At 46.0% G+C, this 17,495-nt stretch overlaps 1 protein-coding gene across 1 annotated transcript in view; it reads right to left on the bottom strand.

Annotated features, from left to right (window-relative positions):
• The window catches only part of snd1 (staphylococcal nuclease and tudor domain containing 1), a gene marked incomplete at its 5' end in the record, with an annotated part of 285,561 nt that overhangs the window by 49,827 nt on the left and 218,239 nt on the right, over positions 1 to 17,495 (bottom strand). Inside the window, 2 exon segments of the mRNA XM_042297858.1 lie at positions 1,940 to 2,009; positions 11,666 to 11,792. Coding sequence (XP_042153792.1) covers positions 1,940 to 2,009; positions 11,666 to 11,792 — 197 coding nt within the window.

Below are 17,495 nucleotides of genomic sequence, written 5' to 3'. Positions count from 1 at the left end.
GAACGGACACACACACGAACGGACACACACACGAACGGACACACACACGCACACACACACACACACGCACACACACACACGCACGCACACACACGCACGCACACACACACACGAACGGACACACACACACACGAACGGACACACACACACGAACGAACGGACACACACACGAACGGACACAAACACACACACGAACAGGGACACACAAGAACAGGGACACCACACACACACACACGAAGAGGGACACACACACACACATGAACAGGGACACACACACAGGCAGGCACACACATATAGAGTAGAGGTCGACCGATTATTATTTTTCAACACCGATACTGGTACCGATTATTGGAGGACCAAAAAAGCCGATGCCGATTAATCGGACGTTTTTTAAAAATGTTTTAATTTATTTGTAATAATGACAATTACAACAATACTGAATGAACACTTATTATAACTTAATATAATACATCAATAAAATCAATTTAGTCTCAAGCAAATAATGAAACATGTTCAATTTGGTTTAAATAATGCAAAAACAAAGTGTTGGAGAAGAAAGTAAAAGTGCAATATGTGCTATGTAAGAAAGCTAACGTTTCAGTTCCTTGCTCAGAACATGAGAACATATGAAAGCTGGTGATTCCTTTTAACATGAGTCTTCAATATTCCCAGGTAAGAAGTTTTAGGTTGTAGTTATTATAGGAATTATAGGACTATTTCCCTCTATATCATTTGTATTTCATTAACCGTTGACTATTGGATGTTCTTATAGTCACTTTAGTATTGCCAGTGTAACAGTATAGCTTCCTTCCCTCTCCTCGCTCCTCCCTGGGCTCGAATTAGGAACACAACGACAACAGCCACCACATCGAAGCAGCTTTACCCATGCAGAGCAAGGGAAACAACCACCCCAAGGCTCAGAGCGAGTAGTGTGTGCTAACTAGCCAGCCATTTCACTTCGGTTACACCAGCCTCATCTCGGGAGTTGATAGGCTTGAAGTCATAAACAGCGCAATGCTTGACGCACAACGAAGAGCTGCTGGCAAAACGCACGAGAGTGCTGTTTGAATGAATGTTTACGCGCCTGCTTCTGCCTACCACCGCTCAGTCAGATACTTAGATACTTGTATGCTCAGTCAGATTATATGCAACGCAGGACACGCTAGATAATATCTAGTAATATCATCAACCATGTGTAGTTAACTAGTGATTATGATTGATTGTTTTTAATAAGATAAGTTTAATGCTAGCTAGTAACTTACCTTGGCTTACTGCATATGCGTAACAGGCAGTCTCCTTGTGGAGTGCAACGAGAGAGAGGCAGGTCGTTATTGCGTTGGACTAGTTAACTGTAAGGTTGCAAGATTGGTTCCCCGAGCTGACAAGGTGAAAATCTGTCGGTCTGCCCCTAAACAAGGCAGTTAACCCACCGTTTCTAGGTCGTCATTGAAAATAAGAATGTGTTCTTAACTGACTTGCCAAGTTAAATAAAGATTCAATAAAGGTGTAAAATATATATATATATATATATATATATATATAAATAATAATAAAATAAAATCCGAGGCCCAAAATACCGATTTCCGATTGTTATTCAAACTTGAAATCGGCCCTAATTAATCGGCCATTCCGATTAATCGGTCGACCTCTAGTAGAGAGGGATAGAGCTATAAAGGTATTCACATAGAGAGGGATACAGCTATAAAGGTACTCACATAGTGAGGGATACAGCTATAAAGGTACTCACATAGAGAGGGATACAGCTATAAAGGTACTCACGTAGAGAGGGATAGAGCTATAAAGGTACTCAAGTAGAGAGGGATACAGCTATAAAGGTACTCAAGTAGAGAGGGATAGAGCTATCAAGGTACTCACGTAGAGAGGGATACAGCTATAAAGGTACTCATGTAGTGAGGGATACAGCTATAAAGGTACTCACGTTGCCATAGTCGATATAGAACACATGGACCTTTGCTGGCGATTGAACTTTCTCCACCCGGGCTCTGTACCTTTAGAGAGGTAAGTGAAGGAACAGATGGAGGGGAAGATGAGAGAGAGAAAGGTGAGAATTGAAAGAAAGAAGAGAGAAGATGAGAGAGAGGAGAGAGAAGATGAGAGAGAGGAGAGAGAGAGAGGAGAGAGAAGATGAGAGAGAGAAGATGAGAGAGAGAAGATGAGAGAGAGAAGATGAGAGAGAAGATAGAGAGAAAGAGGAGAGAGAAGATGAGAGAGAGAAAGGGAGAGAGAAGATGAGAGAGAGAGAGAGAGAGAGAAAGGGAGAGAGAAGATGAGAGAGAAGAGAGAGAGAGAAAGGGAGAGAGAAGATGATGAGAGAGGAGAGAGAGAAAGGGGAGAGAGAAGATGAGAGAGAGGAGAGAGAAAGGGGAGAGAGAAGATGAGAGAGAGAGAAAGAAAGGGGAGAGAGAGAAAGAAAGGGGAGAGAGAGATGAGAGAGAAGATATGAGAGAGAGAGAGAAGACGAGAGATAGAGAAAGGAGAGAGAGAGAAAGGGGAGAGAGGGAGGTACAAGGAGATGAGTAAATCATTCCGTTCTTATTTCCGAGGAGAGCTGGTGTGGTGGTGGATATGTCTGTAGTGATAAGGTCTTTGAGGAGAGAGATCCTATGGGATTTGAAATGTTCAATTTTAGACAGGCCACTGTATAGAAACAAGGGGAATTATATTGGCCTGTATGACTTGTTCATTTCAAGAGGTGTGTGAGAAATCTTACGTCTACAATCTAAGCCTATAGTACCAGAAAAGCACAGAGATAATCAAAAATAAAAGGTATTGAAGCCAATTGGTGAAGTGCATTGTGGGATAGCTCAGTGGGAGGGAGAGGCGAGTCAAAGGGCCTGTCAATCACTGTGTGGCTCACATCACCGCATTAACCCGAGGAGAGACAGGGTGGACAGAAGGAGAAAACAAACGCTACTAACAATTAGGCAATGGTGGAGTGGACACAACAGGGGAGAGAGAGACAGACATGTAGAGAGAAGACAGAGAATGATGAGACAGAGAGAGAAAGACATGTAGAGAGAAGACAGAGAATGATGAGAGGGAGAGAGAGACATGTAGAGAGAAGACAGAGAATGATGAGACAGAGAGAGAGAGACATGTAGAGAGAAGACAGAGAATGATGAGACAGAGAGAGAGAGACATGTAGAGAAGACAGAGAATGATGAGAGAGAGAGAGAGACATGTAGAGAGAAGACAGAGAATGATGAGAGAGAGAGAGAGACATGTAGAGAGAAGACAGAGAATGATGAGACAGAGAGAGAGACATGTAGAGAGAAGACAGAGAATGATGAGACAGAGAGAGAGAGACATGTAGAGAGAAGACAGAGAATGATGAGACAGAGAGAGAAAGACATGTAGAGAGAAGACAGAGAATGATGAGAGGGAGAGAGAGACATGTAGAGAGAAGACAGAGAATGATGAGACAGAGAGAGAGAGACATGTAGAGAGAAGACAGAGAATGATGAGACAGAGAGAGAGACATGTAGAGAGAAGACAGAGAATGATGAGAGAAGAGAGAGAAAAAGAAACAGTCAGGGAGAAAGTGACGAGAGAGAGAGAAAGAGAGAATGACAGACACACAGACTCATTCAGAACTCCTCAGTGGCAGCATTCAACAGGCCTTGAAAGGAACCCAACCCTAATTAGTCTTTAATAAAACCAGTAAACCTCCCTCCCTCTCAGAATAAAGATGTACAACACTCACTATGGTTGGAAATTACATCAATGAATAACAGAACAACAGAATAACAGGTCCCGGAAGAAACACTAAAACAAAAAACGTATTTTGCATAAAAAGGAAGAACCGCTGCTTTTCCTGGAAAGGAGTAACAACAGACTGGTGCTCTCCATGCACAACATGAGTAACAACAGACTGGTGCTCTCCATGCACAACATGAGTAACAATAGACTGGTGCTCTCCATGCACAACATGAGTAACAACAGACTGGTGCTCTCCATACACAACATGAGTAACAATAGACTGGTGCTCTCCATACACAACATGAGTAACAATAGACTGGTGCTCTCCATGCACAACATGAGTAACAACAGACTGATGCTCTCCATGCACAACATGAGTAACAATAGACTGGTGCTCTCCATGCACAACATGAGTAACAACAGACTGATGCTCCATGCACAACTCCATGCACAACATGAGTAACAACAGACTGATGCTCTCCATACACAACATGATTAACAATAGACTGGTGCTCTCCATGCACAACATGAGTAACAATAGACTGGTGCTCTCCATGCACAACATGAGTAACAACAGACTGATGCTCTCCATGCACAACATGAGTAACAACAGACTGATGCTCTCCATACACAACATGAGTAACAACAGACTGATGCTCTCCATGCACAACATGAGTAACAATAGACTGGTGCTCTCCATGCACAACATGAGTAACAACAGACTGGTGCTCTCCATGCACAACATGAGTAACAACAGACTGATGCTCTCCATACACAACATGATTAACAATAGACTGGTGCTCTCCATACACAACATGAGTAACAATAGACTGGTGCTCTCCATGCACAACATGAGTAACAACAGACTGATGCTCTCCATGCACAACATGAGTAACAACAGACTGGTGCTCTCCATGCACAACATGAGTAACAATAGACTGGTGCTCTCCATACACAACATGAGTAACAACAGACTGGTGCTCTCCATGCACAACATGAGTAACAATAGACTGGTGCTCTCCATGCACAACATGAGTAACAACAGACTGGTGCTCTCCATGCACAACATGATTAACAACAGACTGGTGCTCTCCATGCACAACATGAGTAACAATAGACTGGTGCTCTCCATGCACAACATGAGTAACAACAGACTGGTGCTCTCCATGCACAACATGAGTAACAACAGACTGGTGCTCTCCATACACAACATGAGTAACAATAGACTGGTGCTCTCCATGCACAACATGAGTAACAACAGACTGGTGCTCTCCATGCACAACATGAGTAACAACAGACTGGTGCTCTCCATACACAACATGAGTAACAACAGACTGGTGCTCTCCATGCACAACATGAGTAACAATAGACTGGTGCTCTCCATACACAACATGATTAACAATAGACTGGTGCTCTCCATGCACAACATGAGTAACAATAGACTGGTGCTCTCCATACACAACATGAGTAACAACAGACTGGTGCTCTCCATACACAACATGAGTAACAACAGACTGGTGCTCTCCATACACAACATGAGTAACAATAGACTGGTGCTCTCCATACACAACATGAGTAACAATAGACTGGTGCTCTCCATACACAACATGATTAACAACAGACTGGTGCTCTCCATGCACAACATGATTAACAACAGACTGGTGCTCTCCATACACAACATGAGTAACAACAGACTGGTGCTCTCCATGCACAACATGAGTAACAATAGACTGGTGCTCTCCATGCACAACACAACATGAGTAACAATAGACTGGTGCTCTCCATACACAACATGAGTAACAACAGACTGGTGCTCTCCATACACAACATGATTAACAATAGACTGGTGCTCTCCATACACAACATGAGTAACAATAGACTGGTGCTCTCCATACACAACATGAGTAACAATAGACTGGTGCTCTCCATACACAACATGAGTAACAATAGACTGGTGCTCTCCATGCACAACATGAGTAACAATAGACTGGTGCTCTCCATACACAACATGATTAACAATAGACTGGTGCTCTCCATACACAACATGAGTAACAACAGACTGGTGCTCTCCATACACAACATGAGTAACAATAGACTGGTGCTCTCCATACACAACATGATTAACAATAGACTGGTGCTCTCCATACACAACATGAGTAACAATAGACTGGTGCTCTCCATACACAACATGAGTAACAATAGACTGGTGCTCTCCATGCACAACATGAGTAACAATAGACTGGTGCTCTCCATGCACAACATGAGTAACAACAGACTGGTGCTCTCCATACACAACATGAGTAACAATAGACTGGTGCTCTCCATGCACAACATGAGTAACAATAGACTGGTGCTCTCCATGCACAACATGAGTAACAATAGACTGGTGCTCTCCATGCACAACATGAGTAACAACAGACTGGTGCTCTCCATGCACAACATGAGTAACAACAGACTGGTGCTCTCCAGCACAACATGAGTAACAATAGACTGGTGCTCTCCATACACAACATGAGTAACAATAGACTGGTGCTCTCCATGCACAACATGAGTAACAACAGACTGGTGCTCTCCATACACAACATGAGTAACAATAGACTGGTGCTCTCCATACACAACATGAGTAACAATAGACTGGTGCTCTCCATGCACAACATGAGTAACAACAGACTGGTGCTCTCCATACACAACATGAGTAACAACAGACTGGTGCTCTCCATGCACAACATGAGTAACAACAGACTGGTGCTCTCCATACACAACATGAGTAACAATAGACTGGTGCTCTCCATGCACAACATGAGTAACAATAGACTGGTGCTCTCCATGCACAACATGAGTAACAATAGACTGGTGCTCTCCATGCACAACATGAGTAACAATAGACTGGTGCTCTCCATGCACAACATGAGTAACAATAGACTGGTGCTCTCCATACACAACATGAGTAACAATAGACTGGTGCTCTCCATACACAACATGAGTAACAATAGACTGGTGCTCTCCATGCACAACAGGAGTAACAATAGACTGGTGCTCTCCATACACAACATGAGTAACAACAGACTGGTGCTCTCCATGCACAACATGAGTAACAACAGACTGGTGCTCTCCATACACAACAGGAGTAACAATAGACTGGTGCTCTCCATACACAACATGAGTAACAACAGACTGGTGCTCTCCATGCACAACATGAGTAACAACAGACTGGTGCTCTCCATGCACAACATGAGTAACAATAGACTGGTGCTCTCCATGCACAACATGAGTAACAACAGACTGGTGCTCTCCATGCACAACATGAGTAACAACAGACTGGTGCTCTCCTCATGAGTAACAATAGACTGGTGCTCTCCATGCACAACATGAGTAACAACAGACTGGTGCTCTCCATGCACAACATGAGTAACAATAGACTGGTGCTCTCCATGCACAACATGAGTAACAACAGACTGGTGCTCTCCATGCACAACATGAGTAACAACAGACTGGTGCTCTCCATGCACAACATGAGTAACAATAGACTGGTGCTCTCCATGAGTAACAACAGACTGGTGCTCTCCATGCACAACATGAGTAACAATAGACTGGTGCTCTCCATGCACAACATGAGTAACAATAGACTGGTGCTCTCCATGCACAACATGAGTAACAACAGACTGGTGCTCTCCATGCACAACATGAGTAACAATAGACTGGTGACTCTCCATACACAACATGAGTAACAATAGACTGGTGCTCTCCATGCACAACATGAGTAACAACAGACTGGTGCTCTCCATGCACAACATGAGTAACAATAGACTGGTGCTCTCCATGCACAACATGAGTAACAATAGACTGGTGCTCTCCATGCACAACATGAGTAACAATAGACTGGTGCTCTCCATGCACAACATGAGTAACAATAGACTGGTGCTCTCCATGCACAACATGAGTAACAACAGACTGGTGCTCTCCATGCACAACATGAGTAACAACAGACTGGTGCTCTCCATGCACAACATGAGTAACAACAGACTGGTGCTCTCCATGCACAACATGAGTAACAATAGACTGGTGCTCTCCATGCACAACAGGAGTAACAATAGACTGGTGCTCTCCATGCACAACATGAGTAACAACAGACTGGTGCTCTCCATGCACAACATGAGTAACAACAGACTGGTGCTCTCCATGCACAACATGAGTAACAATAGACTGGTGCTCTCCATGCACAACATGAGTAACAACAGACTGGTGCTCTCCATGCACAACATGAGTAACAATAGACTGGTGCTCTCCATGCACAACATGAGTAACAATAGACTGGTGCTCTCCATGCACAACATGAGTAACAACAGACTGGTGCTCTCCATGCACAACATGAGTAACAATAGACTGGTGCTCTCCATGCACAACATGAGTAACAATAGACTGGTGCTCTCCATGCACAACATGAGTAACAATAGACTGGTGCTCTCCATACACAACATGAGTAACAATAGACTGGTGCTCTCCATGCACAACATGAGTAACAATAGACTGGTGCTCTCCATGCACAACATGAGTAACAATAGACTGGTGCTCTCCATGCACAACATGAGTAACAATAGACTGGTGCTCTCCATACACAACATGAGTAACAATAGACTGGTGCTCTCCATGCACAACATGAGTAACAATAGACTGGTGCTCTCCATGCACAACATGAGTAACAACAGACTGGTGCTCTCCATGCACAACATGAGTAACAACAGACTGGTGCTCTCCATACACAACAGGAGTAACAACAGACTGGTGCTCTCCATGCACAACAGGAGTAACAACAGACTGGTGCTCTCCATGCACAACATGAGTAACAACAGACTGGTGCTCTCCATACACAACAGGAGTAACAACAGACTGGTGCTCTCCATACAAAACAGGAGTAACAATAGACTGGTGCTCTCCATGCACAACATGAGTAACAACAGACTGGTGCTCTCCATACACAACAGGAGTAACAACAGACTGGTGCTCTCCATGCACAACATGAGTAACAATAGACTGGTGCTCTCCATGCACAACATGAGTAACAACAGACTGGTGCTCTCCATGCACAACATGAGTAACAATAGACTGGTGCTCTCCATGCACAACATGAGTAACAACAGACTGGTGCTCTCCATGCACAACATGAGTAACAATAGACTGGTGCTCTCCATACACAACATGAGTAACAACAGACTGGTGCTCTCCATACAAAACAGGAGTAACAATAGACTGCTGCTCTCCACACAAAACAGGAGTAACAATAGACTGGTGCTCTCCATACAAAAAAGGAGTAACAATAGACTGGTGCTCTCCATACACAACATGAGTAACAACAGACTGGTGCTCTCCATACAAAACAGGAGTAACAACAGACTGGTGCTCTCCATACAAAACAGGAGTAACAATAGACTGGTGCTCCCCATACAAAACAGCCAAAGGGAGATTAGGAAGTACGAGTGAACAAGAAGATTAAAAAAATGTAAAAATCCCAGCCACTGCATCTCACAGATGGCTCTTTTGAAAGCTCTCCTCAACTATGACTGGTGGATGCGAAAACATAAAAGTTTTTGTTCCCAGAAGCTGAGTGAGGGGAGAGGGGGAGGGAGATGATGAGCTGTCCACCTGGCTAGGGAGGGGCGAGTCTCTATTTTTAATATCAGTTTGGCATTTCCCTTCTCTCCCTCTCCTTCCCACCGTCTCTCTCTCTCGGTCACCTCCTTGATGGGGCCCAAAGTCATAGCAGACACCCGGTGGCGCCCACACGACGCACTTCGCCTCCGCGACTACCATCTGTCCCCGCCACCATCTGTAAACTTCACCAGCAACATCCGGTGTACCGGCTGGGTTGACGAGGGCTCAACACCTCTACAAAGCTCTGTTCTAAAAGGGGCCCTCTTAAAAACCAGGGCCGTTCAGGAGCCATGACTTTGTGATGTCCCTTTTATGGCTGGGCAGATTTAAAACCAGAAACAGTATGAACAAAGGGTAGATAAATAGGTAGGACGCTTTGTATTTTGGAAAGTTGATACCTGGCCTTTACAAACGTCATAAGTCTCTATAAGAATAGATCCAGGCAAAAAGCCAATGAGAGAGGGTGTGGGTTACTCACATCCAGGTTAAGGGCGGAGCTTATCAGTTGCTCTAATATGATCCTCTAATGTACATTTTGGCTGAACCCAAATGCCAACTATTAGCCCCGACTTGGGCACTAGTCATAAGGAAAGGGGATGGATTGGGCACTAGTCATAAGGAGAGGGGATTGATTGGGCACTAGTCATAAGGAAAGGGGGTGGATTGGGAACTAGTCATAAGGAAAGGGGAGATTGGGCACTAGTCATTGGATTGGGCACTAGTCATAAGGAAAGGGGATGGATTGGGCACTAGTCATAAGGAAAGGAAAGGGGATGGATTGGGCACTAGTCATAAGGAAAGGGGATGGATTGGGCACTAGTCATAAGGAAAGGGGATGGATTGGGCAGTCATAAGGAAAGGGGATGGATTGGGCACTAGTCATATTGATTGGGCACTAGAAAGGAAAGGGGACGGATTGGGCACTAGTCATAAGGAAAGGGGACGGATTGGGCACTAGTCATAAGGAAAGGATTGATTGGGCACTAGTCATAAGGAAAGGGATTGATTGGGCACTAGTCATAAGGAAAGGGGACGGATTGGGCACTAGTCATAAGGAAAGGGGATGGATTGGGCACTAGTCATAAGGAAAGGGATGGATTGGGCACTAGTCATAAGGAAAGGGGATGGATTGGGCACTAGTCATAAGGAAAGGGGACGGATTGGGCACTCATTGGGCACTAGGAAGGAAAGGGGATGGATTGGGCACTAGTCATAAGGAAAGGGGACGGATTGGGCACTAGTCATAAGGAAAGGGGACGGATTGGGCACTAGTCATAAGGAAAGGGGACGGATTGGGCACTAGTCATAAGGAAAGGGGACGGATTGGGCACTAGTCATAAGGAAAGGGGACGGATTGGGCACTAGTCATAAGGAAAGGGACGGATTGGGCACTAGTCATAAGGAAAGGGGACGGATTGGGCACTAGTCATAAGGAAAGGGGATGGATTGGGCACTAGTCATAAGGAAAGGGGACGGATTGGGCACTAGTCATAAGGAAAGGGGACGATTGGGCACTTGGACGGATTGGGCACTAGTCATAAGGAAAGGGGACGGATTGGGCACATAAGGAAAGTCATAAGGAAGGGGACGGATTGGGCACTAGTCATAAGGAAAGGGGATGGATTGGGCACTAGTCATAAGGAAAGGGACGGATTGGGCACTAGTCATAAGGAAAGGGGATGGATTGGGCACTAGTCATAAGGAACTAGTCATAAGGAAAGGGGATGGATTGGGCACTAGTCATAAGGAAAGGGGATGGATTGGGCACTAGTCATAAGGAAGGGGATGGATTGGGCACTAGTCATAAGGAAATGGATTGGGCACTAGGGGGATGGAGTCATTGGATTGGGCACTAGTCATAAGGAAAGGGGACGGATTGGGCACTAGTCATAAGGAAAGGGGACGGATTGGGCACTAGTCATAAGGAAAGGGGATGGATTGGGCAGTCATAGTCATAGGAAAGGGGATGGATTGGGCACTAGTCATAAGGAAAGGGGATGGATTGGGCACTAGTCATAAGGAAAAAGGGGATGGATTGGGGATTGGGCACTAGTCATATGGATTGGGGAAAGGGGATGGATTGGGCAATAGTCATAAGGAAAGGGATGGGCAATAGTCATAAGGAGAGGGGATTGATTGAGCACTAGTCATAAGGAAAGGGGATTGATTGTAGGACCAATAGCTCTCTCTTTAAGAGAAAGATGAGTTCCAAGACCTCAACATAGGGTCAGGTATTTTACTACACATTCAAATGGAGACATTGCAGCACCATGTGACAGAAAGACAAAACACGTACCACTCTCCGTCGGAGGAGAAATTGGCGATGCAGTAGTCCCCTCGGCGGGCAGCGTACGAGCCCTCCACTGGGGGCTGGGCGGCGATCTCTGCCCTCATGGTCTCCATCAGGTTCTCCAGCTGGGTGCCTGAGGGGCGGGGAGAGAGAGGGAAGAGGAGGAGCATGGAATGCTTCACTTTTGGTCTCTGTTTGAATACATTGAGTCCATTCCTGTTAGCATAGAGCCTGGTTGGATTACTTTGTCAGTAAATGTAAAGTACTTGGAACACACATCTCTTCCTTGCAGTAATCACTGATTTACCATGATTGGATAGGTGAAAGTGATGGTTCCACTACAATGCTTTAACCAATAACGTCACATTAAATCAGTGATTTGTCCAAGGACAAGCGATAGGTGACAGGGAGACATTTTCAATGTCTACAAACAGGCCCGTTGACTAGATGCCAACGGCGTTAGTATTTGGCTCATATCCCATGTATCACTGTTGAGCCATACAGCGCTCTGCCCCAAAATGGACGCCCGATCGCAGTAACCACCATGGGGAAATTGGTCATCTCCGTTTCCTGTAGTAATTATCACTGCATTAGCACCATGTCACAAATACTAAATAATCCTATTTCTACTAGCCTTACCTTCAGCGGAGACAGTCATAACTAAAACAGCATGAGTAAAAAGACAGCGCTCTGTGACGTGTTTACCAGTCACCAACCCATCATCCTGTATGGGAGAACTATTAGGTGGAGATGCCAGACAATGTGGCGGTGGATAATATCCATGTTTTGAAGAGGATGATAAGAGCGCCAGGCTGTGTGGATTCAGACTGCAATCACTAGCCAAGTGATTTGTGCTCAGCAGTAACAAATGGCTAGCTGTCACGGCTGATGGCTCGGAGTGTGTGTGAAGAAGTATGGGATGTGTGTGCGTGCGTGTGTGAGAGAGTGTGTGAAGAGAGTGCAGATCGCTTACTCCAGCTAGTTTAGCAAAGTGCCCGATGTTGAAATTACATGGTGATTTGTTGACAACCTATTCCCATTGATTTCCCCTTGGGCCTTGGGCAATGTAACAACCAGGGCTATACACTGACTCAATAAAAAAAGAATGCCCCTTCGTCTGCACAGCAAGTGTGTGTATGTGTGTGTGTGTGTGTGTGTGTGTGTGTGTGTGTGTGGGGAGGCTGGACATGGAAACATTCTCAACGATTGATGAAAAAAAGTAATTATTTCAAAGATGGCAGAGAAAAGCAGCACTAAAAGCAAGCAGACAATGCTATAATTGCTAGTAATGAACATGCTACACCACCCATAACACACAGAGGACTTGTGGTCGTTTCCCTTTGATGTGAGCCAGGTTGATAGAGGTGATGTTTCAGCATGTGCCCCGGGGGGGGCATTCCCACACGCAGACGTTCCCACACGCAGACGTTCACACACGCAGATGTTCACACACGCAGACGTTCACACTCACTGGCACCGCATACATGACAAACACACACCCCAATCAGTGTAATCAGTGTAATCTGTATATAATCAGTGTCATCAGAGTATTCAGTGTAATCTGTATATAATCAGTGTAATCTGTATATAATCAGTATAATCAGTGTATTTAGTGTAATCTGTGTATAATCAGTGTATTCAGTGTAATCTGTATATAATCAGTGTAATCAGTATATAATCAGTGTAATCTGTATATAATCAGTGTAATCTGTATATAATCAGTGTATTCAGTGTAATCAGTATATAATCAGTGTAATCTGTATATAATCAGTGTAATCAGTGTAATCTGTATATAATCAGTGTAATCTGTATATAATCAGTGTAATCTGTACATAATCAGTGTAATCTGTATATAATCAGTGTAATCTGTATATAATCAGTGTAATCTGTATATAATCAGTGTAATCTGTATATAATCAGTGTAATCTGTACATAATCAGTGTAATCTGTATATAATCAGTGTAATCTGTATATAATCAATGTAATCTGTATATAATCAGTGTAATCTGTATATAATCAGTGTAATCTGTATATAATAAGTGTAATCAGTGTAATCTGTGGCCCATGACCTTGAAGCGTTACGGAAATGTGACATGGATGGGCTCCTCCACTGCATTACCAACACTACTGAACAGGGGAGGTGTATGTGTGTATTGGAGGGAGGTGTTTGGGTGTATTGGAGGGAGGTGTGTGTGTATTGGAGGGAGGTGTGTGTGTATTGGAGGGAGGTGTGTGTGTATTGGAGGGAGGTGTGTGTGTGTGGGGGGGGGGCAGCTTAATGTGTGTTGTGATCAAAGAAACACCTCAAAGGCAAAGCCACATTAAACGAACGAACAAGCCACATCCCTTCCTCCCTCCCTCCTCAACAGATCAGAGCTGTTATTGTGATGTTATTCCGGCCTGCATCAGAGCGTTTGTTTAAAAAACGAGGGAATATTAAAAGTTCAAAAGAGAGTGAGCAGCCAGCTAGCTCTTAGCCAGCTACCTTAACATGATGTCATGTACGCTAAACAGGAGAGTGAAAACAGGAGGCTTGCAAGGGGGGTGGTTAGGGGAGGTAAGGTAAGAAGAGGATGTGGGGGTGTGTGAGAGGAGGTGTGTGTTTGTTGTGGGTTTGGGGAGAGGAACGTGGCGTTCACACTCATCACTGCCCATCCACTGGCACACTGATGGCTAATGACTACTGTTTGAGGGGAGCGAGGAGCGCACAGACACACACACACACAAACACATGCTTGAGAGAGGCATCCTCAGTGTTTTGTAGGAGCAGCAGATTTAAGGAAACACATCAGATAAACAACGCTACCCCCCAACCCTCCCATCTATCCCAGAGGTACAGCTCAGATCAACAACCCTACCCCCACCAACCCTCCATCTATCCCAGAGGTACAGCTCAATCAACAACCCCACCCCCCCCAACCCTCCCATCTATCCCAGAGGTACAGCTCAGATCAACAACCCTACCCCCACCAACCCTCCCATCTATCCCAGAGGGACAGCAGATCAACAAGATCAACTATCCCAGAGGGACAGCCAGATCAACAACCCTACCCCAACCCTCCCATCTATCCCAGAGGACAGCTCAGATCAACAACCCTACCCCCCAACCCTCCCATCTATCCCAGAGGGACAGCTCAGATCAACAACACTACCCCCCAATACCCCATCTATCTCAGAGGTACAGCTCAGACAAACAACCCTACCCCCCCCCCATCGGTACATCTCAGATCAACAACCCTACCCCCCATCTATCCCAGAGGTGCAGCTCAGATAAACCCTACCCCTCCAACCCTCCCGTCTATCCAAGAGGTACAGCTCAGATGAACAACCCTACCTCCCCAAGCCTCCCATCTATCCCAGAGGTACAGCTCAGATCAAAACCCCTACCCCAGAGGTACAGCTCAGATCAACAACCCTACCCCCCATCTATCCCAGAGGTACAGCTCAGATCAACAACCCTACCCCCATCTATCCCCCCAGATCAACAACCCCCCCCCAACCCTCCCATCTATCCCAGAGGTACAGCTCAGATCAAAACCCCTACCCCAGAGGTACAGCTCAGATCAACAACCCTACCCCCATCTATCCCAGAGGTACAGTTTAGATCAACAACCCTACCCCCATCTATCCCAGAGGTACAGCTGAGATCAACAACCCTACCCCCAACCCTCCCATCTATCCCAGAGGTACAGCTCAGATCAAAACCCCTACCCCAGAGGTACAGCCAGATCAACAACCCTACCCCCCATCTATCCCAGAGGTACAGCTCAGATCAACAACCCTACCCCCCAACCCTCCCATCTATCCCAGAGAGACAGCTCAGATCAACAACCCTACCCCCCCCCCCCATCTATCCCAGAGGGACAGCTCAGATCAACAACCCTACCCCCCAACTATCCCAGAGGTACAGATCAGATCAACAACCCCCTCCCATCTATCCCAGAGGTACAGCTCAGATCAACAACCCTACCCCCCAAACCCTCCCATCTATCCCAGAGGTACAGATCAGATAAACAACCCTACCCCCCAAACCCTCCCATCTATCCCAGAGGGACAGCTCAGATCAACAACCCTACCCCCCAACTATCCCAGAGGTACAGATCAGATCAACAACCCTACCCCCATCTATCCCAGAGGTACAGATCAGATCAACAACCCTACCCCCAAACCCCCCATCTATCCCAGAGGTACAGATCAGATCAACAACCCTACCCCCCCCCAAACCCTCCCATCTATCCCAGAGGGACAGCTCAGATCAACAACCCTACCCCCAACTATCCCAGAGGTACAGATCAGATCAACAACCCTACCCCCCCATCTATCCCAGAGGTACAGCTCAGATCAACAACCCTACCCCCCAAACCCTCCCATCTATCCCAGAGGTACAGATCAGATAAACAACCCCACCCCTCCAACCTTTCCCAGAGGCACAGCTCGTGACGGCCGTGTTACCGTAGTAGCGCACCACGTCAGTGGTGTAGTTGCAGCTGTGCAGCGCCGTGGCCTGCCTGTCAGCGCTCCGGCTGCCGGCGGAAGATTTATTCATCTCATTAAAAAAGTTTGAGAGCGAGAGACTTCCTCCTTCCCCAGCCAGGAGTGGTAGTGGTAATGGTGTGCGTGTGCGTCTTTGACTGGGTCGCGCGGCGTGCTCCACTTTGGGCACGGAGAGATTTGTTTAAATAATAAATAAGCTAAGAGGGAGTCCTCTCCAATCGCTATATAAAGCTTTAATGGAAACACTTCATTTAACCTAATTAATACCAGTGGCCTGGCATTACTGTGGAGGGGAAGGTACAGGAAGGAGGTAGGGTACAGAACACATGATGTAGCAGAGACCTGGCACTTACATGATGTAGCAGAGACCTGGCATTACTTTTGAGGGGAAGGTACAGGAAGGAGGTAGGGTACAGAACACATGTAGCAGAGACCTGGCATTACTGTGGAGGGGAAGGTACAGGAAGGAGGTAGGGTACAGAACACATGATGTAGCAGAGGCCTGGCATTACTGTGGAGGGAAGGTACAGGAAGGAGGTAGGGTACAGAACACATGATGTAGCAGAGGCCTGGCATTACTGTGGAGGGGAAGGTACAGGAAGGAGGTAGGGTACAGAACACATGATGTAGCAGAGCCTGGCATTACTGTTGAGGGGAAGGTACAGGAAGGAGGTAGGGTACAGAACACATGATGTAGCAGAGACCTGGCATTACTGTGGAGGGGAAGGTACAGGAAGGAGGTAGGGTACAGAACACATGATGTAGCAGAGGCCTGGCATTACTGTTGAGGGGAAGGTACAGGAAGGAAGGTATAGGAAGGAGGTAGGGTACAGAACACATGATGTAGCAGAGGCCTGGCATTACTGTGGAGGGAAGGTACAGGAAGGAGGTAGGGTACAGAACACATGATGATGTAGCAGAGGCCTGGCATTACTGTGGAGGGGAAGGTACAGGAAGGAGGTAGGGTACAGAACACATGATGTAGCAGAGGCCTGGCATTACTGTGGAGGGGAAGGTACAGGAAGGAGGTAGGGTACAGAACACATGATGTAGCAGAGGCCTGGCATTACTGTGGAGGGGAAGGTACAGGAAGGAGGTAGGGTACAGAACACATGATGTAGCAGAGACCTGGCATTACTGTGGAGGGGAAGGTACAGGAAGGAGGTAGGGTACACAACACATGATGTAGCAGAGACCTGGCATTACTGTGGAGGGGAAGGTACAGGTTACACAACACATGATGTAGCAGAGACCTGGCATTACTGTGGAGGGGAAGGTATAGGAAGGAGGTAGGGTACAGAACACATGATGTAGCAGAGGCCTGGCATTACTGTGGAGGGGA

The sequence above is a fragment of the Oncorhynchus tshawytscha genome, linkage group LG15, assembly GCF_018296145.1.
Source record: "Oncorhynchus tshawytscha isolate Ot180627B linkage group LG15, Otsh_v2.0, whole genome shotgun sequence".
Lineage (NCBI taxonomy): Eukaryota > Metazoa > Chordata > Actinopteri > Salmoniformes > Salmonidae > Oncorhynchus > Oncorhynchus tshawytscha.
The sequence above is the reverse complement of the archived record's forward strand: the minus strand, read 5'-3'. Positions and strand labels throughout refer to the sequence as shown.